Source organism: Ascaphus truei, chromosome 1 (assembly GCF_040206685.1).
Source record: "Ascaphus truei isolate aAscTru1 chromosome 1, aAscTru1.hap1, whole genome shotgun sequence".
Lineage (NCBI taxonomy): Eukaryota > Metazoa > Chordata > Amphibia > Anura > Ascaphidae > Ascaphus > Ascaphus truei.
The window spans coordinates 222,478,628-222,504,503 of record NC_134483.1 but is presented as its reverse complement, the minus strand read 5'-3'; the positions used below and the strand labels follow the sequence as shown (position 1 = coordinate 222,504,503).

General features: G+C 43.2%; 1 protein-coding gene and 2 long non-coding RNA genes across 4 annotated transcripts in view; 1 reads left to right on the top strand and 2 right to left on the bottom strand.

Annotated features, from left to right (window-relative positions):
• LOC142470462 (uncharacterized) overlaps positions 1–1,906 on the bottom strand; it is a 6,106-nt gene extending 4,200 nt beyond the window's left edge. Inside the window, exon 1 of the long non-coding RNA XR_012789269.1 lies at positions 1,778–1,906. This is a non-coding gene — a long non-coding RNA (uncharacterized LOC142470462). The remainder of the gene's footprint in view (positions 1–1,777) is intronic.
• Positions 1,907–6,129: 4,223 nt separating this feature from the next.
• KCNN2 (potassium calcium-activated channel subfamily N member 2) overlaps positions 6,130–25,876 on the top strand; it is a 199,668-nt gene continuing 179,921 nt past the window's right edge. The window contains exons 1-2 of one of the 2 annotated variants that reach the window (XM_075601492.1): positions 6,130–7,479; positions 8,024–8,119. In XM_075601492.1, the coding sequence (XP_075457607.1) occupies positions 6,484–7,479; positions 8,024–8,119 (1,092 nt within the window). In that variant the 5' untranslated portion in view covers positions 6,130–6,483. The remainder of the gene's footprint in view (positions 7,480–8,023; positions 8,120–25,876) is intronic. The other variant, XM_075601482.1, reaches the window with a different exon arrangement.
• On the bottom strand, positions 6,773–11,244 carry LOC142495689 (uncharacterized). The gene is made up of 2 exons (XR_012801792.1): positions 11,072–11,244; positions 6,773–7,580 (listed from the first exon to the last, which is right to left on the bottom strand). It is a non-coding gene; the product is annotated as an uncharacterized LOC142495689 (long non-coding RNA).

The window sequence follows — 25,876 nt, the reverse complement described above, 5'->3', positions numbered from 1 at the left end:
CAGACACACAGGCACACTCACAGACACACAGACACACAGGCACACTCACAGGCACACTCACAGACACACAGGCACACTCACAGACACACAGGCACACTCACAGACACACAGGCACACTCACAGACACACAGGCACACTCACAGACACACAGGCACACTCACAGACACACAGGCACACTCACAGACACACAGGCACACAGGCACACTCACAGACACACAGGCACACTCACAGACACACACGCACACTCACAGACACACAGGCACACTGACAGACACACAGACACACTGACAGACACACAGGCACACTCACAGACACACAGGCACACTCACAGACACACAGGCACACTTACAGACACACAGGCACACTCACAGACACACAGGCACACTCACAGACACACAGGCACACAGGCACACTCACAGGCACACTCACAGACACACAGGCACACTCACAGACACACAGGCACACTCACAGACACACAGGCACACTCACAGACACACAGGCACACTCACAGACACACAGGCACACTGACAGACACACAGACACACTGACAGACACACAGGCACACTCACAGACACACAGGCACACTCACAGACACACAGGCACACTCACAGACACACAGGCACACTCACAGACACACAGGCACACAGGCACACAGGCACACTCACAGACACACAGGCACACACACACACACACACAGGCACACTCACAGACACACAGGCACACTCACAGACACACAGGCACACTCACAGACACACAGGCACACTCACAGACACACAGGCACACTCACAGACACACAGGCACACTCACAGACACACAGGCACACTCACAGACACACAGGCACACTCACAGGCACACTCACAGACACACAGGCACACTCACAGACACACAGGCACACTCACAGACACACAGGCACACTCACAGACACACAGGCACACTCACAGACACACAGGCACACTCACAGACACACAGGCACACAGGCACACTCACAGACACACAGGCACACTCACAGACACACACGCACACTCACAGACACACAGGCACACTGACAGACACACAGACACACTGACAGACACACAGGCACACTCACAGACACACAGGCACACTCACAGACACACAGGCACACTCACAGACACACAGGCACACTCACAGACACACAGGCACACAGGCACACAGGCACACTCACAGACACACAGGCACACTCACAGACACACAGGCACACTCACAGACACACAGGCACACTCACAGACACACAGGCACACTGACAGACACACAGGCACACTGACAGACACACAGGCACACTGACAGACACACAGGCACACTCACAGACACACAGGCACACTCACAGACACACAGGCACACTCACAGACACACAGGCACACTCACAGACACACAGGCACACTCACAGACACACAGGCACACTCACAGACACACAGGCACACTCACAGACACACAGGCACACTCACAGACACACAGGCACACTCACAGACACACAGGCACACAGGCACACTCACAGACACACTCACAGACACACAGGCACACTGACAGACACACACACACACACACAGGCACACTGACAGGCACACTCACAGACACACAGGCACACTCACAGACACACAGGCACACTCACAGACACACAGGCACACTCACAGACACACAGGCACACTCACAGACACACAGGCACACTCACAGGCACACTGACAGACACACAGGCACACTGACAGACACACAGGCACACAGGCACACTCACAGACACTCAGTCTGTCACTCACACACTCACCGGGTCACACGTGGCAGCAGTGGGGTCTCCGCACGGCAGTGGGCCCTCTCCAAGACATGGGACACACAGAGCAGCGTGGGCCTCAGCAGCAGCAGCAGCAGGTCCCAGCAGCAGCAGCAGCAGCAGCAGCAGCAGCAGGTCCCAGCAGCAGCAGCAGCAGGTCCCAGCAGGAGCAGCAGCAGGTCCCAGCAGCAGCAGCAGCAGGTCCCAGCAGCAGCAGCAGGTCCCAGCAGGAGCAGGAGCAGGTCCCAGCAGGAGCAGGAGCAGGTCCCAGCAGGAGCAGGAGCAGGTCCCAGCAGGAGGCGCGCACGGGGGAAGCTGGGTTTGCACTTCCCCCTCCGTCCCACGTGGGGAGCGGAGGGTGCGGGGGGGCTGGATCGCGCGCTTGTTTTGGGCTTCCCCCTCCGTCCCACGTGGGGAGCGGAGGGGGGAGGGTGTGGGGGCTGGATCGCGCGCGGCGCTTGTTTTGGGGTTCCCCCTCCGTCCCACGTGGGGAGCGGAGGGGGGGGGCTGGGTTGCGCGCGGGGCTTGGTTTGGGCTCCCCCTCCGTCCCACGTGGGGAGCGGAGGGGGGGGGGGCTGGGTTGCGCGCGGGGCTTGGTTTGGGCTCCCCCTCCGTCCCACGTGGGGAGCGGAGGGGGGGGGGGCTGGGTTGCGCGCGGGGCTTGGTTTGGGCTTCCCCCTCCGTCCCACGTGGGGGGGGGGGAGGGATGCGGGGGATTCTGGGTTGCTGGGGGGAACAGGCAGCGCAAATGGCAGGACACTCTGCTTGCCCTGTGCACGCGCGCCGGGACCACAGGATTTGCCGCCATTTTTTTTAACTTTTTTTTTAACCCAATCAGGGAGGGGGATTATTTATTTATTTATTTAAAAAAAAAAAAAAAATTGGCACGAGCAGGGGAATTCATTGAGCTGCAGCACGGGTCGCCAGCTGCCTAAATCCACTCGCAACGGGCGACAGGTTAACATTATTTGTCGAGCACTGTATATATATATATATATATATATATATAAAAATATAAGCAGGCACAATAACCAACGTTTCATAGGTCCTGCTTGTAGGACCGCATCACCTTGAGAAAGGTCCCGTCTGTGGACCGAAACGTCGGTTATGGTGTCTTGGTAACTCACAATATTTTTTTGATTATCCATTGGAGTGCTGCCTCTGATTTCGTTTCAACGCGGTATCGTATTGCCTATTATATTATACAGGATTTGCATCCACTATATTGACTATTTTGACGGAGTGCCTGCTGTTCCTTGCTTTATTTTATTATATATATATATATATATATATATATATATATATATATATATATATATATATATATATATATATATATATATATATTGCAGAATAAATTAGTTCTTCAGTATTCGGTGATACCTTTTTTATTGGACTAACATTTTATGTCATAGGACAAGCTTTCGAGAGTTATCCTCTCTTCCTCAGGTCAAGCAATACTTTACCAAAGGACTTAATGCGGACATGGGTTTTCTCACACCCTATCAAAATTGCTTGTAATTATCCTGCTTGCCTCTATTCTTATCCACACTTTCTCCCCCCCCCAGTATCCAAGTATAATATATATATATATATATAATGCAACTGTAAATATTACTGTATGTTCATTTGCATGTCTTAGACAGGTCTGCAACCCTGTTTTTCCCCATTATCGCCCAGCATACAGCGCTTCCACTGCAGCAAGGGATTCTGGGAAATGACATGCAAATGAGCACTCAGTGCCACCTTTTGTCTCAAACTCGTATTACACAAGCAGATCCTCAAGCCAATGCATGCTGTTTTAAACACAGCTTTTAGACAGAGGCTGGGATAAGCTGCAAAGCCAATAAACCCACTCACAGACATGTTTCAACCTTGATGGGTATCATCAGTGTGAGGTTGGTTGTAATGGCTAAGCTTTTTTCACAGCCTCTGTCTAAAAGCTGTGTTTAAAACAGCATGCATTGGCTTGACAATCTGCTTGTGTAATACGAGCTTGAGACAAAATGTGGCACTGAGTGCTCATTTGCATGTCATTTCCCAGAATCCATTGCTGCAGTGGAAGCGCTGTATGCTGGGTGATAATGGGGAAAGACAGGGTTGCAGACCTGTCTAAGACATATAAATGAACATACAGTAATATTTACAGTTGCTTTATGCTTTACTGTGGAGGGTTTTTGTCACTTTTTTTTTACCCACCATAACCTTAATAATTGTGGTGATTATATATATATATATATATATATAGTATTAAATTAAATGCTTCCTTTGAACTAAATATACATTTACCTGATTCAGGTAGTACATTCTTTGAAGGATCTGCCAGATAAATTATTCAATAGTACCTGCAAAAAGGGCAGAGGTGTCTGAAGACCAACTTTATAGGTGATAGAGAGTAGAATTTCAGGAAATTGAATCCGGCTCAGAAATTCAATTACTTAATGACAGCTATTTTGTTTCAGTTAGTGGTACTGCTAGTAGAGGGAAGTACTATTTTAGTCAGTAGAAACAACTATTTGTCAGGGGAATGTCAACACATGGTTGGGTAAACAAGATACTCTTATTGGCTAACTAATCCTTTATATGCCAGGCTGTTAGGACGGACACCAAAATCTTCAGGGGCCTTGAAATCTTTAGTGTAAAAACAATTGAAGTCAAAGTATGGTCTTTAATGCATAATTTAGTGGGCCAGCCAAATAAAATATCTGTATGTGGTGAAGATTTAGCATATTTTTGTTGACTCCAAAGAGACAAATATTTTCTTTTGCCATTTTGTACAAGCATACGTAACAGTTGAAATGAGTAATGTCTTTAAATGACAAACAAGCTCAATGGTTGCCTTACAAATGTTACAGACACTTAAGGACCACTTATGTTTAAATACAAAGCATTTTCTAACAGTGTCATCAGCCTAAATATAAACATACTGTATGTACTATTTTATATTACTTTAAAGTTTGGGTGTGATACAGTAGTCTCACACTGGCTAAAAGTATTTCTTGGCAAATCAAACGTGTATTATTTTTCTGAACACCGATCTTATAGATACAAGAGTTAAAACTACCTCAAAAATAATGGCTCAATAAGTACAGTATTCATTATTGAACAGTATAATAGTTGTGTTGTGTAATTCTCCTAACACCTTCATCACACCATGTGCTTAATGATGCAGGCCCACAACAACATATATTCAAACTACCTTTATATGACCGTAAAAGACAAAAAAGACACACTCCTGTAGTGTCAATTTAAGGGTAAATGTCTTTATTTTAATTTAAACAATAGACCACCAGCAGCTACTGTAGCAGTGATGAGAAACAAAAGTATCTTTGATTCCAGCACAAATGTACAGTGTATTTATATTCCAAATGACTAGCTGCGTGTAGAAGATTAAAATCCCTACTCACATACTTTAGTAAGTGTTTTATTTAATAAACAGTGTATAGGGCACATAGCCATGTTTAAGTCTCCCACAGCTGTGGTCAAAGATTTAGGAACTTTAGGATACTTCTGTTGGAATTAAAGTGACTTAAATATGATTTGTTTAGATTACGAGTTTAGACCACTGTCTGTTAGTGCCTGTGAACTATGAGAAAGTATATGTTACATTATTGCTTGGAAAGGTATGCAAATTATCACTAATCTATCACTAATAAAATAGATGTGTGTGAATCTCTTGCAGGTGCTGATCTGCTGTCTTGGCCCTGGGAGAAGAGACCATATTTAACAGTAAAGGAAGGAACAGGAGTGGAAGAGCTGAGGACATTAAATAGCTGTTGCGTTTAATTACATATTGAGTATCATCTTCTCAATAAGAACTGCAATCATCTGCTTTGCCTGAACGCTTTCTCTCCAAACAACATACACCACGAGAGTATAGACAAAACACCCTTTACACAGAAAAAAAGGCGGATTTACAGGAAATCAGCACTAATTGCCCCACTTGATTTCAATGTCAATGTTCTAGTTTAAGGCAGCTTTTATCATTGGGACTCTATATTATACACACGTGGTTCATCTAAATGTCTAATACGCGATGATAATGTGTTCTGTAAACTTGGAGCAGAAAACAAAACTACTTACAATGTTTATCTCTAACTTACCTATAGGATATACAACTATCCTAACAAATACATATCAGACATGAACATTTAGAGATACTGTACACAGTTAGGTTCACTGCACCCAGTTCTCCTTCCTCTTAGTTTGCTAGGACACTAGCGAAAATATTTAACTTAGTGTTACCACATCCACACTCTGGGTGCCACATGGAAGCGAACCTTAACCAACGTATCACCTGCACACAGAAAGAAAAAAATCTCTCTTATTATCTGCCAAGCGGATACCACCTAACTGAGAGATAGATACCTGTCACCGTTACAGGCTCAGTAAAACCAACCTGCATTGCGCTGCACACTAGCAGGGAAAATAAGTGCATGCAATCTGGATAAAAGGAACATAGACCAGACATGCTGTGCAGAGAGAAACGGGCTGGGTGCCTGGGTGTTGCTGCTGGCGGCGCGGAGCACTGAGGGAATCCCCACCCGGAGTGTTCTACTGGCAAATTCCACCCTGAGCAGCAACGTTCTAATTGGAATTCCCCCCTCCCCGGCAGCTGCCAGGGAACATTCTCTGCTGCCACTTGTCACCGCCGCTCCACATTCTCACTCCCTTCTCGGGTACCCTGCCCAGCGGCTGACGTCATGCCCGTTGTTTTGGTCCGCCCGACCAATCGGACGCACTGTTTGGATTCTACGGGTGCCGAGATGGGCCTTTCCTCTCGACCTGAGGACTTCCCCATCCCTACCATAACGCATTGCGCTGGGTGCACTGCCTGGCAATCCTCCTGCAGCTTTAACAGCTCTGACATGGAAACATCGCTGCAGTTACAGCACGGTTTTTATCCAGAGCAGCCGGCTCAGCAGCAGCAACAGCAGCAGCAGCCCCTACAGTGCCAGAGCCCAGACAAGCAGCTCTTTTTCCAGCAGGACGGCCAGTGTCTCCAGTGCAACAGCTGCTCCTTCCACGGGGATAACCTGCCCCTTCTCTGCACCTCTTCTCCCATCACCGGCGCTTTCCGAGGCAACTACTCGCCCCTGTCCTCCTCCTCCTCCAGGCAAGGGAGCCAGCTGAACGTGAGCGAGTTAACGCCTACCAGCCATGCAAGTTCCTCCAAGCACCACCACCACCATCACAACCAGTACCACCAGTGCCATAGCCGGCAGCAGGCGAGCCCTACCAGCAGCCAGCGCCAGGAGAGTAACCCCTTCACGGAAATAGCCATGAGCAGCTGCAGGTACAACGGCGGTGTCATGAGGCCGCTCAGCAACTTGGGCTCGTCCCGCAGGAACCTGCACGAACTGGACTCCGAGTCCCAGCCCTTGCAGCCGGTGTCCAGCGGCAGCGCCGCCCCGGAGATCGTGGTCTCCAAGCCCGAACACCACTCCAACAACCTGGCCCCGTACAGCTCAGGGGCAGCGGGCGTGGGGGGCAGCGGGGTGGGAGATGTGGGTCAGAACAATAACAATGGCAGCAAGTCCAGCAAAAAGAAAAACCAGAACGTGGGGTACAAGCTGGGGCACCGGAGAGCCCTGTTCGAGAAGAGGAAACGCTTGAGCGATTACGCTCTGATCTTTGGGATGTTTGGCATTGTGGTGATGGTCATTGAGACGGAACTTTCCTGGGGAGCGTACGACAAGGTAACACGGGAGTCTTTCTCCACTATTACAGGCTTACCGGGAGCATAGAAGCAGGCACTAAGATAATTGATACTTTGGGCATGTCAGGTAGCATCAACCAGCTGCAATTAAAAAAAAAAAAAAAAAAAAGATAGAGAAAGTTAGCCATTGTCATGTCCCGAACTTGTGTTTAAGAAGCGACTCATTATTCTAGAGGGGAAACTTAATATTTCAAGTGGAACAAAGTACTGATTAATGAAGTGGGTATTGTTGTTGGTATTGTGCTCTGCGCTGAGAGCTTGTTATTCCCCGTTCCCTTGGCAGCACCTTTTATTTCCGTGTAGTTCAGTTTTTGCCCCTTGAGAGCAATGCTAGCTGCACACAGGGGGAGGGGAGTCCTTCAGCTCTCTGAACTTCTTCGAAACAAGTCTGGAAGTAGAACTAGTAATCTTTTTTAAATGTATTTCACAAAGTGTCGCTACTACCTTGTACTTTAGAATGTCTTCTTACAATACTGTACAATAAGACACGATTTCACAAAAACTGAAACATTTTTCTGTTGCAGGGTTCGCTGTACTCATTAGCTCTAAAATGCCTTATAAGCCTTTCCACGATTATTCTGCTTGGTCTTATTATTGTATACCACGCAAGGGAAATTCAGGTAAAGTTTATTTTATAACTTACTACAGTTTTTGAAATGCAATGTAATGTTAAACTAGTAAAGAAGTCCGCATTGGCTGGGCTTCTGGACAAGTAGTTATAATGCCTTCAGTGTTTGGGGATTTAGCTTTGTTTTCAGTGAAATGTTGAACAACAAATAGTAAAGTCGTCTGTCAAACTATTAAGTGTAACACGTCAAAGATCATGTTTCTAATTATAGTTGACCACTGTTTTTTTTTTTTTTTTTAAATAAGATTTCTTAATTTTTGGCTTAGGTTAAATAAGAAATAATATATTATCAGTGTCTAAGACAGCACAATTATCATGTCATCACTTTAATCAGTTGTTCCTACAGTATGGTTTAACCACTGGTTTAACCTCCAATGTAATCAGACACTAGACTTTTAACTGACAGATTTCCAAATGAGTCAACGTTTGACTTCATTGACAAAATGAGGTGCACTGACTGAGTTTGTGCGAGGACATTTTTTTAACCAATTGACAACGATATGCATATATATATTGTATATGTATACAGTATGTATATATAATCACATTTAGCTATCACCTATCTATTCTTGTTTATATAACATCTTTGTAAATGTTACATAATATGATAAAACATGTCACGATTTTGTGAAATGTCTGAGCATTTTTCACGCAAGAAGTGACCATATTGTGGTAGGATGTTTGTCTTTGCATATTCAGTATAAATTGGAATTGAGTTGGGATATGATCATTTAGTAGCAGACAGAAGCACTTAACCAATAACTACTTAAAACATTGATCTTGTAATATCATTGATTTATTTGGGGAGATACTGTATTATAAATTAATAGTTTACACCAATGTCATATACAGTATGACGATATTTCTTTTTAGGAAATTAAAACTATGCTCCTGCCTTAACTAAATATTTGTACTTATTTATGAGCTAACATTGAGGGGCGCAATGTTCTTTTTCTTAATTGTAATTGTCGATTTTCTTCAGGCTGATTTATTGACACCATTATTTAAACGTTTATTACAATGTATACAAATAATCAGTGTGCTATTCTGGATTTTTAGATAGGCAAATGAATTAGAGATAAACACGGTAAACCCTTCCAAGGGTTGACGATGGCGTAAATTTGTCTCCCCCCCTCTCCGAAAATAAATGTAAATATGACATTTAAAATTTACACCACAGGGGCCATACTGTATGTATTCCTTATGGTACTATGCACTTCCATGGTAAGTATATTAAAATATCACGGCAAAGTATTTAGGTCGTGCTTGGTAATTCCTTTGCTAGGTACATATGCCCTGTGTTAGTGGCATGTATAGAGTGGGTGATATCCAATTTTAGTGCGGTAATCTTATTGTAACGTGAAAGATACGTTAATTTAAAAAGATGTTCATTGTAAGATAAGCACTTTCTTTAAGTGTGTGTTAAAATTCCTGAATATACAGTAAGGAATGTTTAAAATATTATTAAGCTCCTTTTTGAGGCAGAGATGATCGGTTTCTCTCTGCATCTACAACGAGCAGCACAGGGTACACTTACAGTGTTATATAAGGTCAATCGTTATGAAATGTGATGTATAAATTACCACTGCTGCTGATCTGGAATGGAGATTCGACATTTTCTATTGACATTTTTTTTTAAAACTTGATTATTTGTATCCACTCACCACAAAAAAAAAAAAAATATATATATATATATATTTTTTTTTTTTTGCAAAACTATCAAATTATTAATATACTTGTTCAGAGAGTTCATCATAATCCCGTTTGCTTCCCTACTCATTATATTGTATTAATATTTTCAAAATACTGCTCTGTTTTATCACATTTCCACTATGAGAAACGTGCGTGCGCTATTTCCTTCTCAAGAGAAATACACGAAATGCAGTTTAGGGAATACAGAATTGCGAGATTTGCATACTCAGGTGTCTGAAAATACATCTGATCTAAAAATAAAAAAATAAACTTTTACTATTTTACAAATATAACTAAGGTTTATCACAACATGTAGTTCATTTTACACCTTCAAATGTATTCCTTAACATTTGACAACAAAAAACATGTATCATTCCAAATCAAACTTTCTTCTCAAGAAATGACAACTGAGTAATATACTCTAGTGAACGCCGTTTCCAACATCACTACTTGATTCTTTTGCAGAGCGGAATTAGTTACCTTAGTGTGAATTCTGCATTAGGGAGTCCTTACAGTGTTTAACGAATTCGCAGCCTCTTTGTGATATTTCAGCTTCTGGGATAATATCCGTGGCTGGATTATTTGTAGGTTTAAAACATGATCTGTGGCTGCGAGGCCATTTCATTATTACGCTTACACATAATGAACATCTTAGTATTTGTATGAAAATATCCATACTCATCCTAAACCAAGATATCAGGTGTCGCGAACACAGTGTGTTCTGTTTTCTACCAGTGCCACAGTATAATAAAGGGGGAAACGAGCGATTGCTTTCAGCACCACGGAGAGTTCCCTGTGCACAGAGCACAGCAGCGCTGACAAACTGTACGTTGAAGATTTTTATTTTTTTACAAGCAATTCATACGCATACTTTCCCTGTTTCCATACACTGTATTTTTGCTAATAGACCTTCAGTATTCTAAATGGTTGCAAATCCTATTAATGCACAAACACGCATTTTTAGGGTACGTGGACAGGGCCGTTGTGTTATAATGTAGGTATAAATGCATAAACATGTCGGAATGTAGGCAGAATATATGCAGAACATATCATGCACTTTCATCAACCCTGGAAATCCAGTAACCGATTGCTGTTTTTGCAGCGCATCTATAATAAGGCATGTCTCGCTAGAGGTGCTATAGTAATCAAACAGCAGCTCCTTTCCATCCCCCGCTGGAGACTATGTGATGCATACTGTAAATCTGCGGGAGGGAAAGGGGAATCCCTGTCCTTCCCCAGTTATTTTACATACCCGCGACTGCTACATGGCTCGGTTGGCAATCCGATGTGCCCCTTGCATTATTAATGGATCTGGGGCTAAATATAGCTGCCTGCATTTGCGGAGAGAGCCCGCCGATTATTAATGAGGATGGAGACGTTTTCCGGGGGTTACCCCAGCTCGGAATCACCGGCTCTTCCAGGCTCAGCGCGAGACTCCTGCTGCGCATGCGCAGCGCTGCAATGTGTGGGAAGAAGAATGCTGGCGGCTCCAGCTACTAATCATTTCAGCAAGACCATGGGGAGAGAAGGAAAGCGAGGGACTGGCGAGGCAGTGCATGCTTTCCCATAGCACACACACACACACACACACACACATATACAGTACATACATATAAGAAAAGAGGGAGAAAAAGAGAGGCATGCTCTCCTAGTGTGATATAGCTTGAACAGTTTAATACAATGGTTGAACTTACAAACTCGGATTTCAAATTGCATTTCTGAGTACAAGACTCAATGATCCGTCCCCATCACGACTGTATGCACTCCACGGTCTGTCCTCATGTTTTATCAACAGTGTGTGTTATTCTCCGAAGCCAGATACCGGAAGTAGTGGCCACCCCAAACTCAGTCTTCTAGAACAGCAGTACGCAAAGTTGATTTTTTGGGGGGGGCGCGGACGGTTTGCGAGGCCCCACGCGGGACCGCGCGAGGCTACTGCAACCGTGATTCTGAAGGCTGCTGTGACGAGTTGCCATGGCAACGCGGCGTCAAATGACGCTGCGTGTCATGCGGAGTGACAACACACGCACATCCCCATGTAAATGGGGTCATGTGATGTCACGTCAGGTGACTCCGTGGCGTAATATGACGCCACCAAGTTAAGTTAGGGGGGTGTGAGAGCAAGTGGGAGCTGGCATGGGGCGCAGTGCCAAAAGTTTGCACTCCCCATTTCTAGAACAATCTAGGAACAAATGTATGAAACAATGCAATAAAAATACAAACTCGGTTAATATTGATCAGGATTGTCCAAAATTTATTACCAAGTATAATCCATGTGCACACCTTATCAAAAGAGATCTAAATAAACATTGAAAAATCTTTACGAGTGATCCGTTTATCGGTTCAAATTTGCCTAAGCAGATTCCAGTGGTCTTCAGAACGGCAAGGAATATGAAGACCATGCTGGCACCCAGCAAATAAAAATCAGTGAAGTCAACTTAAGTAACTAAGAGGACGCTTGTGAGTGGTAACCATCATTGTGGTAGAGGTCGCTGCATTACGTGCAAGCACCTCAAACAAAAATACAATTTTGTTTCATATAGTAACAACTCAGAAAATAAAGTGATCGGTCATATCACCTGTATATCTACTTATTTGGTGTATGCAATTTCTTGTAGCTGTGGACCACAATATATTGGTAGGACAATGCATACTTTGGCAACAAGGTTTCTTGAACACAGTCGGAACGTTATAAGAGGCTTCCAAACACATAGTCTTATCATGGCTTTTTTGGAAAAACATCACAAAGATGCAAAGTCTATGACCATCATGGGCTTGGAAGTCGATCCACCCTCCGTATTAGGGGGAAATAGGTTGTGCCAAAGAAACCTTTTGGATCAAAACACAAGGCACCTTGTCACCAAAGGGGTTCAACGAGTGTATAGATGCAAGTACCATCGTTTACACCTTTGGTGGGGTCCCTTTGTCTCAGACTGGGGGTGTCACACCAGGTCATTTTGTGAGCAACCAATTGCTCATTTAATCATTATTTCTGTAGCTGTAGTGGTTAATAGTTATATATATTTTTATATTTTACACACACACACACACACACACACACACACACACACACACACACACACACACACACACACACACACACACACACACACACACACACCAGGTCTTACAAGATTCTGTTAATACTACAAGTAGTTTTTTATATTGTGGGAGGGAGGATGTGTCAGTTTGTCACTGCTGGCTTTCTCTTTCTGTCACAGGTATATGGCAGTTTTTTAAATACATCTGTTCCTGCCTGCATATTCTGCATGCGCTGAATTTAATAAGTATTCCTTAATATTGATCAGAGGGGAGTCTCTGTAATAAGACTTTTAATTTATCCAAGTTCTTTAAATACATATTCTAAGTAAAGGCTATCTAATTCCAGAGTATTGTTCTAGCATTCCTCGTGTCTAGATCTATTAATAACTTAGATTTTATACCCCACTATGGCTCATTTATATTGGATTATCAAATTTATTTATTTACCTATGAAGATTTGTATTATTTAGCAAATAGTTATCAATTTGTATCATTGCTAACATTGTTCTGCTTTTAATATTATTCATTTTGTGCATTTATAAGGTGTGATTGGTACAACCACACTCTGGACGCATATTGAGTCAATATTGTTAATTAGTACAAGCAACCAATTTGTTTCAGCTGGTTTATATGTGTTAAGAGTGTGGGAGGTTCCCAGAGAACCTCCAGCCTCTGACAATGTTGCACAGATGCAACGAAACGCGTAAGGTGATTCGGATCCTCAGTTCGGATCCGGAGTTTTGGTTGGTTTATATCCCTTCATGTATATATATATATAGACCATACGATACCGGTTGCAACACGACATCAAGGGACAGCACGCAGGTAAGTAAATCAAAAATGTTCTATATTTGATAGAAGACACAAAAACTGATGTTTCGGTCCCCCAGTGGGACCTTTCTCAAGGTGGTGCACCTGATTGAGAAAGGTCCCACTGGGGGACCGAAACATCGTTTTTTGTGTCTTCTATCAAATATAGAACATTTTTGATTTACTTACCTGCGTGCTGTCCCTTGATGACGTGTTGCAACCGGTATCATATGGTCTGTTATTGCTTTATGAGATAAGCACCAAAACGTATTTACTTGTATATGGTGTGCCGGCTGTGCATTGGATTCTATATATATATATATATATATATATATATATATATATATGTATGTCCCTTCTGTTTTCACATTCCTTATCCCTTATTGTGTTGGTTTTGATGCTTGTCTCGGTTTATTGCACGTTTTATCTTTTACACGCTAGTGGTCTGGGGTATTCGTTAATCAGAAGGGGTTGTATTGATTCAAACCTCCATCATAGGAATTTTATGTGCTCTGCCTATGGGTATTTATCTAGGGATTTGTAGTTTGTAAGATACATATTGATATGTTGAGCTTCTGTATCATCTGTATATGAATAGCATTTAGCAAAATTAGTGCATACTGATGGGGTTCCATGGTGCTATTGGAAGAAATTTTCTTTTATTGGGATGGTGGATTTTGGCCACTTATGTATTATTAGATAACTATGGTAGCTGACTGCTGCAGGTGTTTGTGGTATGCCTACGTAGTAAGGTGGCTTATGATTCAGTTTTTGGAAAGCGCATGACATTGCGCAAGCATGGTTGGTTTCCATGACGATCAGTACACTCTAAGTGCGGCAATGAAGACGGGACTTAGTTTGCACATGCCCAATGAAGTATTTAGCTGCAATATTACCCTTGCTCTGGCTATGCGCATGCGTGACAGGGGAATGGCTCCAGTAGTGATCGGGGTTTATGCCCTGTTATCGCTAGTCATGGGAACGTGCAGGGTGGCCCACCGGTACTGGTGGCGTTTGATGGGAGCTGCAGGTGAGTAGACATTAGTGCCGCTAATGAATCACAGTGAGTTCAGATGGGTAGCGATGCCCGATGGAGTTCCGCACTGCGCAGGTGCAGGGGTTACCATAGTGATCAGGACGCACTGGTTGACATGCAGGTTGCGGATAGTTTGAAGTCACAATATACCCCCTCCAAGATGGTGGCTCTGGTTGAGCACAGCATGATCTGATTTTCGTGGGCTGCCAGAGAGTAGACAATTGCTCACAGGTGTGTGGGGAGCATGTGGTGAGGGTATATATATGTATGTTTGTTAGTCTGTCTTTGCACCCCCTTGAGAAAGGTCCCTTCCAGGACCGAAACGTCGGATTGGGCGGCCTTTGTCTGTACTTATGCCTAATACAGATTTCTTGGAATACTGGATCTGATTGCAGTCTTTTCTTACCAGACGCAAAAAGGGTAATATTGTTCATTTTATTTATTTGAGACTAGTACCTGCTTTATACACAATTACATTGAGTGCAAGCTATGGATTTTTTCATATATATATATATATATATATATATATATATATATATATATATATATATATTATAACACACAGAAATATCGCTCTACACTTAAGTCAGTGGTGTCCAAAACACCTGTTAGTAAGTCATGTGTAATAAGACTTAACAGTGGTGGTAAAGGTTAAATAAATATGAAGGCAACAGAGGAAAAGCAACCTTTTAAATAGCACACGGACATAAATTAAAGTGTAACAAAATAAATTTTATTAAAGTGAATAAAACAGGGGATAAAGTTAAAAGGTGAGGGGGGCTCAGCACTACCTAGACAATGTGGACCTGGAGGCAAGGGTCTAAGTTTAGATCCAGAGCAATACATGCACAGGACACAGGGGGCTCTGTCTGAGCACACCTGTGTAACAATCAACCAACACTGGAATCTTGTGACCACATGAAAAATCACCATATAATCTATACAATGGTTGCATAGTGTGGGTACACAAGTTGTAAAAGTAACAGAGTGAAAAATACGTCACCGCTCAGTGTATGGATGTCACAGGCAGAAAGGTAGGTCAAAACTCCATGTCAGGTGAAAAAAGGTAGGGGCCCCCCTCAGCAAGACTCCCACTCCAACGCGTTTCGACGGGAAACTGTCTTCTTCTCTCTGATGGATTTTCTTTTTTTTTGGCAGCCTAAGGATGCCCTTTTTCACTTGCATTGAGAGCTCCTTTGCCCGCATGTTGTGGGTTCACAGCAACAGCTTCCAAATGTGAGTGCCAAACCTGGAATCAACTCCAGACCTTTTACCTGCTTAATTGATGATGAAATAACGAAGGAATAGCCTACACCTGTCCACGAAACAGCTTTTGAGTCAATTGTCCAAGTACTTTTGGCCCCTTGAAAAAGAGCAGGCTACATATTAAAGAGATGTAATTCCTAAACCCTTTCTCCAATTTGGATGTGAATACCCTCAAATTAAAGCTGATAGACTGCACTTTAAGCCCATGTTCATTATTTAACTGTAACTTTACACTGGCGACACACTTTATTCGAGCTCGGCTAGTCCCACGAATTCAGGTATACTCGGGTGTATTGAGGTTTGTGACTGTTTTCTGCCCGAGTGCATTGCGTTATTTTCCAGGCAGGGATTGAAGCATTTTATTCCCGCTGGCTGCAATACTGCACAGTATATATATATATATATACTGCATTACAATTCATGAATTTATGCCATCTGGTAGACACGCGAAGCATTGCAGCCTATTAAATCCTAATCATTATCATTTAACAGATCAGCCGCCCGTCAGCCAGGCATGAACCATGGCTGGGAAGGCAAACGCAACGGGGCTTGTCAGAGGTGAGGAGCGGCGCATTCCAGGTATCTGCCAGGTACATACTGGGTATTTGCTCGAATAAAGTGTGTCGCAGCAGTTAGTTTATTTTGGTACACAGCCAAAATAACAAAACTTGTATCAGTGTCCAATTATTTCTGGACTTAACTGTGTGTGTATAAACAAAAGAAAAAAGCACACGGTAGCATACAATCTTTAAACATTTAATGAAAAGGATAGGGGAAGGGGAGGAAACAGGCTCACTCACAAGGGATGCAGATATTAAAGCAGTTGTGAACACAAATAGTCACTGCCACATCAGGTAAGTACACCATCGGCAACCACAAGTAGGATCCTCAGCAACCTTTATGAAGCTCCTGGAAGAGCCTGGGTCCTCAGTAAAAAGTACCAGCAGGACAGCTAGCTCCAATGAGCAGTAAATGCTGTTTAAGCCTCCTGCAGCTCTAGAGACGGGATCCGGCCATGATTCACGTCCCTCCGTGATGACTTAATGACGCTGCGCACGTCTTGATGCGTTTCGTCACTCAGGGCAACTTTTTCAAAGGATAATCATAGTCTACCATAAAGGGCTTTAAATACTCAAACGGCTGCCTAGTCACCTAATAATGATCATTATTACTCTCCTTTTATTCAATATTATCCCATAAAATTATTTATATAGGAGGAATATTTATATTTATGTTTATACATGTGTTTTTCTCTATTTCTATTGTCATTCATCTTGTATTAGTACCTTGATATATTATGTAATTATTTATCTGCTTGATTTTGATTATATCAATTCTGAGGTTCTTTTGTATTATTTACTTTAGCTTTGCTATTAGTCTAAGTCCCTTTCCCCTGTCTGTTACCTGGGTTTGATTTTATCAACTTGTAGTGAAGGTTTTTGATTAAGGGGGAGGGACTTGTATTGGCTGCTAGGCAGCCATTTGGGTATTTAAAGCCCTCTATGGTAGACTATGATTATCCTTTGAAAAATCGGTTTGTTGAGCTCAAATGAGGCGTCACGACCTTAAATATGGCCTGTTACATCACATTTGATTTGGAAAATTGTTCTCATTGCTCTGATTGGCTGTGACAATCATGTGCCTTTTTTTTTAGGATGTGACGTCATATAAAGGAAGTAAAGCCAGCCAATCAGAATGGCAGTGCATCATTTCCCTTTAACTTGACATCACATGGTCTACTACAACTAATCAGATTGGGGATATAGTTCCCAAAATCTGATTGGCTGAAATACCATCTGACGCCGGCCATCATGGATTTAGTGACGTCATGTTAAAGGGAAATTAAGCACAGCCATTCTGATTGGCTGGCTTCATTCCCTTTTAAATGACGTCATTGAAAAAAAAGGGCACATGGTTTTCACAGCCAATCAGATGACCATTTCCCACCCAGGTGTGACATCACATGCCATATTTAAGGCCGTGATGCCTCATTTGAGCCCAAGAAGACGACGAGACAACATCATGTTGTGGATCTACCATTGGGTTTTTGGATTGACAGATGGACAGAAGATGTAGAAAATGAAGAAATAATTACAGAAGAAGATAGTAGAAACTGATTGAAGAGAAAAGAAAGAAGAATTGGGTTACCTGATCCGGATCTTCATGGCGGATGGCATCGGATGGAGTTTCAGGCCTTTTTGGTACATGAGCTCCCTGGTTCCCCGGGAGTCGGAGGGCCAACGCTTCTAAAGGTAAGTAAAATATTGAATGTATGTAAAAGTATTTTTTTACAGGTTTTTCGATTGGATATGTTTTTTTTTAATGTCTTTCATTGCCCATTGACTGATAGTGTATTAATCTGTATCCCTTTAGGGTACAGATCAATACATTATTAGCCAATGCATTTTTTTAAATTGCTTGCTTTGTATTGAGTGTGAATGTTTGTATTTCAGTTTATTATGTGGATGTAATTGTTTGTCATTTTGCTGCCTTAGCTTTACTATTTTGTGCGATTTGATTTTCATTTTGAATTAATCATGTCTTGTGTTGGGTCCTGCTTTTGGTTGCGTTTCCTAGTTGTTTTAATAATTAATTGCTTTGTTGGTTACTGGTTCAATTAATTCAATGTTGTTTAGCCGAGTTGTTTTATTAATTAATTGCTTTGTTGGTTAATGGTTGAATTACTTCCTTGTTGTGTTTGTTAATGCTTGTATTAATTGCATTTGGTGGCTAGTGTGGTAATTTATTTAATTGGGGTGTTTTGGAATGTTTTATTATTATGTCTTTTGTGCATTCATGTATTTTGATTATGGTGCACATTGAGTGCTATAGTGGCTTATCAGGCCTATATTATATGGGTTGATGTACCACTATGACACTCAATGGGTACAGGGTGGGTATAGTGGGTTCATGGTGTGTGGTTAGGCCTCCCGAGTGGATAGCGGGCCAGGGTAGGTTAACCCCTTAATTACTATAGTGGTTATTAACCGTTACAGTGTTTAAGGGGCTAGGGGCCATTAGAATGTATTCTGCTTTGTATTTTTTCTGGCAATGGAGTACATGGCCCTGCAGCATGCTGACGAGGACGCCCTTCATATTGGCTGGGGTAAGTAGAATGGTTTTATTTACTGTATTTCTGCTGGCTAATGTTCTGTTTAATAATTGGCACATAATCTATTATCCATATCTGGATAATAATTATTTTGCCCATTACTATAATGTATGTGTTTGGGGGATGGGGGTGTATTTATTGAAATGTAGGCCATGTTTTTATTTTTTACATACAGGATTGGTACCGCAGACCATCGGGGACCCACGGGGACCACCCAAGGACCCCCGGATTCCAACGGGGACTACCTGAGGACCCATGGTCGACACCTGCAGGGAAGAACCGGGTGCCCCACAGCTGTGGGAACCACCCAAGGGCCCCCAGACCCCTGTGGGAACCACCTGAGGACCCCCAGACACCCGCAGGGAATACCGTGGACCCCATTGTGACCCACGGGGACACCTGAAGGCCCACGGAGCTGAGTGGGGACCACCCAAAGGCCCCCAGATACCTGTGGGTACCCCCAGGGTGCACTGTGGGGCCTGTGGATATCTGTCGGGACCACCCGGGGACCCCCACCAGCCTGTGATATTAATCCTGTGTGTAAAAAAAATAAATAATGGTTTTAAAGGGGGGCACAAGGGGTGGGTTGTGTATTAGATATCCCCATTTTTCATCTGGGCTTGTGACCGGCATCGGTTGGATTGTAAAGGAGAAGTAGGGACAGGTGAATGAGGTGTCTGAATGATATCCCAATCAAATTATTTTTTGAATACAGATGTATGAATACAAGCCATTTTGACATCATATAAAGGGGATAAACAGTAACTGCACGTATACAAATACACATTCTATTATCTAAGAGGCAACATAGACTAGTTCAGTGAGGCAGTAAACTGACATTTAATAATATGTCTTGTCATTTTTTTAAAATCTGTATCTCCCCTGGCAGTATGTATGTGTAGCCCCCTTTCCCTATGCCTAAGGGAACTACGCAGGCAACTACGCGTGCTGCTGTACCTGTCTGCTTACAGAAGGCCTAAGCCTCCTTCTCTAGGAGCCTGGGTGAACTCTTTCTCCTTGCGTTCAGCGCCTTCACCTATGAGGGATCCCAGCGTTGGCAGGATAACCCCTCGCAGGACCAATACACAGTAGTAAGTAATACACCGCACAATGTATATAACTAAGCTTTACTGTACACACACACTAAAAACAGATCACACAATAAAACAGGTACCCACAGTATAAGGCAGTGACCCCAAACACAGTGTGGTTCCCCAAAAGTACTGAAGGTGCCATGGCACCAATAACCCTATGTGTCCTTTCCCAGAAATCCCACCCAAATGTGAGGCAGCACTACCCCCTGTAGATGTATGTGTACGTTGGATACCTTCCTGGGTACTCCAGTACCCAGGTGCTGCTTGGCGCGGTGTGTTGGAGCGTGTCCCACGCAGTGTTGCCTCCGACACAATTTCCCTGTCCCCTAAGGGTCTTGATCGTCCTTGTGGGGTGAGCTCCAGCCGCAGTGTCTTAGCTGAATGTTCTGGGGTACTGCGGCCTGATCCCAGGTCACAGAGCGCCACATGGCTGTCTGCCACTGGCACAACAATACTAGTAAGGGGAAGAGTCCTTATCTGTGGCCTTCCAACAATACTACTTCTCTGGTGTATCAGGGCCTGTCTGGGGCCTAGGAGCAGAGTTCTGGCCTAGTCCAGGATGCATCAGTCCTATCTGCCGCTCCTGGATGACTGACTCGCAGACTTTCTGTGCGTGGATGATATCCTGTTCCTCCTTTTTCAGAGTCCTATTGGCTGCGACAGTCCCATGTGGTGTTCCCTCCCACCTGAGGATTCTTGGACATGTATTTCCGTGGCTGCATGTGTGGAGCTATCCAAAGATGACCACCATCTCCTCCACTGTGCATGCGCACCTCACCGCACTGCGCATGTGCGACTCACAAAATGGCAGCCCCACACTCCCGATCGCGAGGAGCTCAGGGCAATAGCTGGGTAGCTCCCCCGCACCGGAGGCTGGGTAGGGGGACTTGGCTACATCTGTATATGACTCATTAGTATGTAAGTGTGTGTACACATTGCATAACAGATGTTAGTATAATGTATATGTAATATATTCATGTGTATAGATATTTTTTTCTATTTTTGACAACAGACTACGAAAAAAGACAGTGATCTTTGGACATACAAACTATGTATCTTTCTGCACATGCAGCAATTCAAGTCATACACATATATATTTCATGCTTTATGTATATGTTTTGTAATTTCAACTTAGTGATTGTTTGCAGGCACATTTTTTGGAGTGTTTATGTACACAGTTGTGTAAATACAGTCAACACTATTTGGGCAAACATAGGATAGCAATATCTAAAAGAACAGGAAATCAGATGGATACAACATGGAGTACAGCACTAGTTGAAAGACAGAGAAATACATGGATCTTCAATATATTAAGTGTTATAATTGGTTGTGGGTATTATATATACATCCACCACGGAGAAGGAAGACAGACCTGCAGGACATCATTTCTCACAACCAGATCATTCCATAAATGATTAAAAATCAAAATCCTCAATGGAATGTTTAAACGCACCCAAGAACGGAAAACATTTTAACTCAGAATGATAAGACTCTTGACACCAAAACAAAAGAGAGAGCAGCGCTAACAGGGAAAGCGGCATGTATTGGCGAAATCTGCCTTTAGAAAGGCAGATAATGGGGAGTTTTAAAAAAAGCGCCATTTTTTTTTTCTCAGAATCTCGCCGCGCAGCTGGAGAGAACAGAAATCTCTCCAGTCTTGAAAACGGCCGTATGCAGAGAGCAGCGAACGCCATCTAGTGGCTGTTCGCGGCAAAAAAATGGCGCGATTTTTTTTTTTTTTTTTTTGCGATTTTCAACATTTTTCCTCTCCACCAAGCAGCTGGCGCTCCGCGGCCGGTGGAGGAGAAAAAAAAAAATCGATTTCTTTCCCACTAGTTTCAACAGCGCTCATAGCGCTGTTTGAAACTCTCCATATGCAGAAAGGATTGTAAATGCAGTTTTATGCCCTTTCTGCATATGGAGAAAAAAACTCTCCAATAAAGCTAAAAAAAATTCCCCTCTCCAATTCTAAATAGCTCTGCTCTCTGCATGAGGCCCTTAATGCGGATATGGGGTTTGTCACACACTCTCAGAATTGTTTGTAATTATCTTGCCTGTCTCTCCTCTTATCCACAACTTCCCCCCCGCCCCCAGCATCGCCTACCCCCTACATGCTGTTCATTGTCACCGTTTTACACCCTTCCATGTTTTCAAACACTTTCTCACCCTACCTTATCAACAGTACATCTCTGTTGTTTTTTTCCCCCCTGCTCTCCCAAACACTGTTTTAGCCATAGATTCCTTTGTTAATCAGTATTGCAGACCTGAGGAAGAGAGGAGAACTCTCAAAAGTTTGTCCTATGACATAAAGGGGCCTATGCAGCGAATTTTAAAATTGGCGAGTTTAATAAAAAGTAGCTTTTTTGGAGAGTTTTATTCTCCATATGCAGAAATGTGCGAATTCTGCTATGTTTAACATGAATGCGTGTGGCGAGTTTAAATTGGCGAGATGCGCGCTGCAGAAATGTGTTAAAAAAAATTCGCGCCTTTTTTTTTCCTTTCCTATGGCCGCGAGCGGCAGCTTCTTGCCAACTTTTCCTGGCGAGGCAAAAAGGAGACAATCGCGCCATTTTATTGGCGCGAACAGCCGCTAGATGCCGTTCGCGCCTCTCTGCATTAGGATATTTTTAAAACTGGCGAGATGGAGGTTCTCGGCAGCTGCGAGGCGAGTTTTAGAAATAGAAAAAAAAATTGGCGCGTTTTTCGTAACTCGCCATTTTCTGCTGTTTTCTGCGCGATTTTCTCCAAAAAATGGCGAGTTTTGAAATAGCGCTGCTCTCTGCATAGGCCCCAAATTGTTAGTCCAAATAAAAAAGGTATCACCTAGTACTGAAGAACTCATTTATTCTGCACTATCGCAACTGGACTAACACGGCTATTTCCCTAATTCCGAGTGTGCAGCCATTTCCTAAATGCAGAGAGAGAGAGAGTGTGTGTGTGTGTGTGTGTGTGTGTGTGTGTGTGTGTGTGTGTGTGTGTGTGTGTGTGTGTGTGTGTGTGTGTGTGTGTGTGTGTGTGTGTGTGTGTGTGTGTGTGTGTGTGTCAGCCAAAGAAAGTATCCATCTTCAAAAGCTTCTCTATCAAACTGTATGATCATTTTTTCAAACTGTTTGATAATGTGTTGTGGTTTGCAATAAGCCAGTGTTTGACAGAGTTTAAACAGCAACAATGTTTTCTTTGCTACCTTAATGTGCAAAAAAACGTATATTATATTTAGTTTAACCCCTATATTGAAAACAGAAGTAATTTATTACAATTTCCAGAGAGGTTTTTCTGTGTAGGTCTTAATTAGATATAGTCAATTGTTTGCAGGTGCATTGATAATTGAGTAAAATAGTATTTCATACATTTCCTAGTTAATTGGAGAACAATTGTGTATAAGGGGTCCACAAGGAAAAAAATGAATATTTTCACAGACATTGTTTTCATATCCTTGTAAAGTAGTGCAGCATCCAGCAAAAGTATATATTTTTAAAGGTATATACCCTTCCCCAGTGGGAAAAAAAAGTTTTAAAAAAAGCAAAATATCTGTCTCGTAGTTGTGTTAATTTTAAATATGCACTTTTAGCAATAATACTACAAAAGTAAACCTTTTAAAGCCATATAGTACACACTATTTCTATATCGCTGTTAAACACATTAGTTGTCTCTACGTTTTCCCCCTTTTCCTTCAGATCCTACTGGTGTTCTTAATACACACAGAATTTTGCCATTTACTATTCAGTAAATGCAAAGCATATCGTATTATGCATGTTATAAGAACCATGTCTTGTAAGACAAAACAATTATTCCTACATCTTTAACATCTCCACATTTTTCGTGCCAGTGGCCATAAAGTCATTAGAAATAAACTGCATATCTTGATACGATAAACAGGGCTGTGATCCTACTTTTTAGAATGATAACCAGTGGTTGACAGATCACCAAAAAATCTACTCGCCACACAAAAAATCTACTCGCCCCCTAGTATCAAACGTGTGCTGCTTGGGCCAATATTTACTCGCCCGGGGGTTAAATCCACTCGCCCGGGGCGAGCAAATGTATAGGTTTGTCGAACACTGATGATAACTATAATGTAACAGAATTGTTCTGTACTAAATAGTTTACAAAAATGTTATTACATTCTTTCTCAGGGCCTCCCACAGATTTTTTTGGGGCCCAGGACAAATGTGAAGAATGGGGCCACCACAAATGTTACAAAATAATCACATTTGGTCTATTTTGCCCATCATGTCTCTTTCTTTCCCTCTCCGCCTCATGTCTTTCACTCTTCTTTCCCCCCTAGTGTCTCTTTCTTACACCCTTTATGTATTATTTATTCATATTTTACCTTCTATGTTTCTGTTCTTCCCTCCTCTGTTTCCCTCCCCCGGTCTACGATGTTTGGCCACAGCCTTTTGGTTGCGACTAAACCCCACTGGTGCTCCGCTGCATCTCACGTCGCCACTGGGAAAATTCACTGCTGGACACGTCACCGTTATTTCTTTACATATCTTTGCTGCCACCATTTTTATATGTTCTGACCGCTGCTCCTAATGTCAACACAACTGTTGTCAACACGCCCGCTAACGAGGACACTCGGCGTGCCCGCCAGACCCTCTCATTGTGCCTGCTTGTTCTAGAAAATAATTTATTAAAACATTTATATGCGATGCTGACAGGGCTGGCAGGCATGTTGAGAGGGTCAAAACAGACGCGTGGACACGCTGAAGTGTGTCACGCTGTGCTCACCACAAACAAAGCGGGACCACTGTGCTGAGGTGGGAAAGGATATTATTCCATCCACAGCCACTGAAGCGCGTCTGGAGTGTAGAGTAAGTTGGAATAGCCGGGTCGGGTTGGAGAGGTACAGTTTATCGTTATACTTCCCGGGGTCAGAGAAGGAGAGGTACGGAATGTTGCAGGTACTATTAGCCAGGTCCGGGATTGGAGAGAGTAGAGTCATCGTGGTCCATTTGCCGAGGTCAGGGTAGGAGAGCAGAATGGTTGTTTGTCTGGATGCCGAGGTTTGGAGAAGAGCGGATGGTCGTAGAAAGCCTGGCCGGAACACAGGAAGAAGCAGCAAGGCAAGACAGGACAAGACTGTGGAGGCAAAGAAGAGGTGAGTTCAATGCAACTAGAACTATGATCAGCCAAACTGCCAGTGGCACAGCTGAGCATATGTAGGTGAGAGAGTCCAATGAGAGAGCAGCAGGAGGTAAGTGTAGAGCGAGGGCTGTGATAGGATGCAGGGTAACAAGGCTCAGGTGAGCTCCATGGGATGGAGCCTGTGTGTGCTGCGTGCGTCTCCGTGCGTGTGCGCTCGTGAGTTGCACGTGCCCCCTGTCCTCGCAAACGGACGGCTTTAAGGGGCTAGAGCGGGTGCGTGTGCATGCCTGAAGCGTGATGGCCACCGGAGGGATTGGCGGACCCACGGAGGCAAAAGCAGGCTCCTACACCCAAAAGGCCTTGGACAGCAGTTCTGGATGTCCTCCCCCCTCCCCCCGTGTCGGCGGCCCTTTTTACTTTGTATACATGTCATCCTCTATTTTATACTTCTCCTAAAAGGAGAATCTAAATAATGTTCCAGCATCTACAAGAATATGCTGCTAGATAAAGTTTTTCTCGTAACCATTAACTAGTATAACTGACAAAGGAAATAACAAGTTCTAACTAAACATTAATGAGAAACACTCTCAGTACTATTGTCTCAGTGGG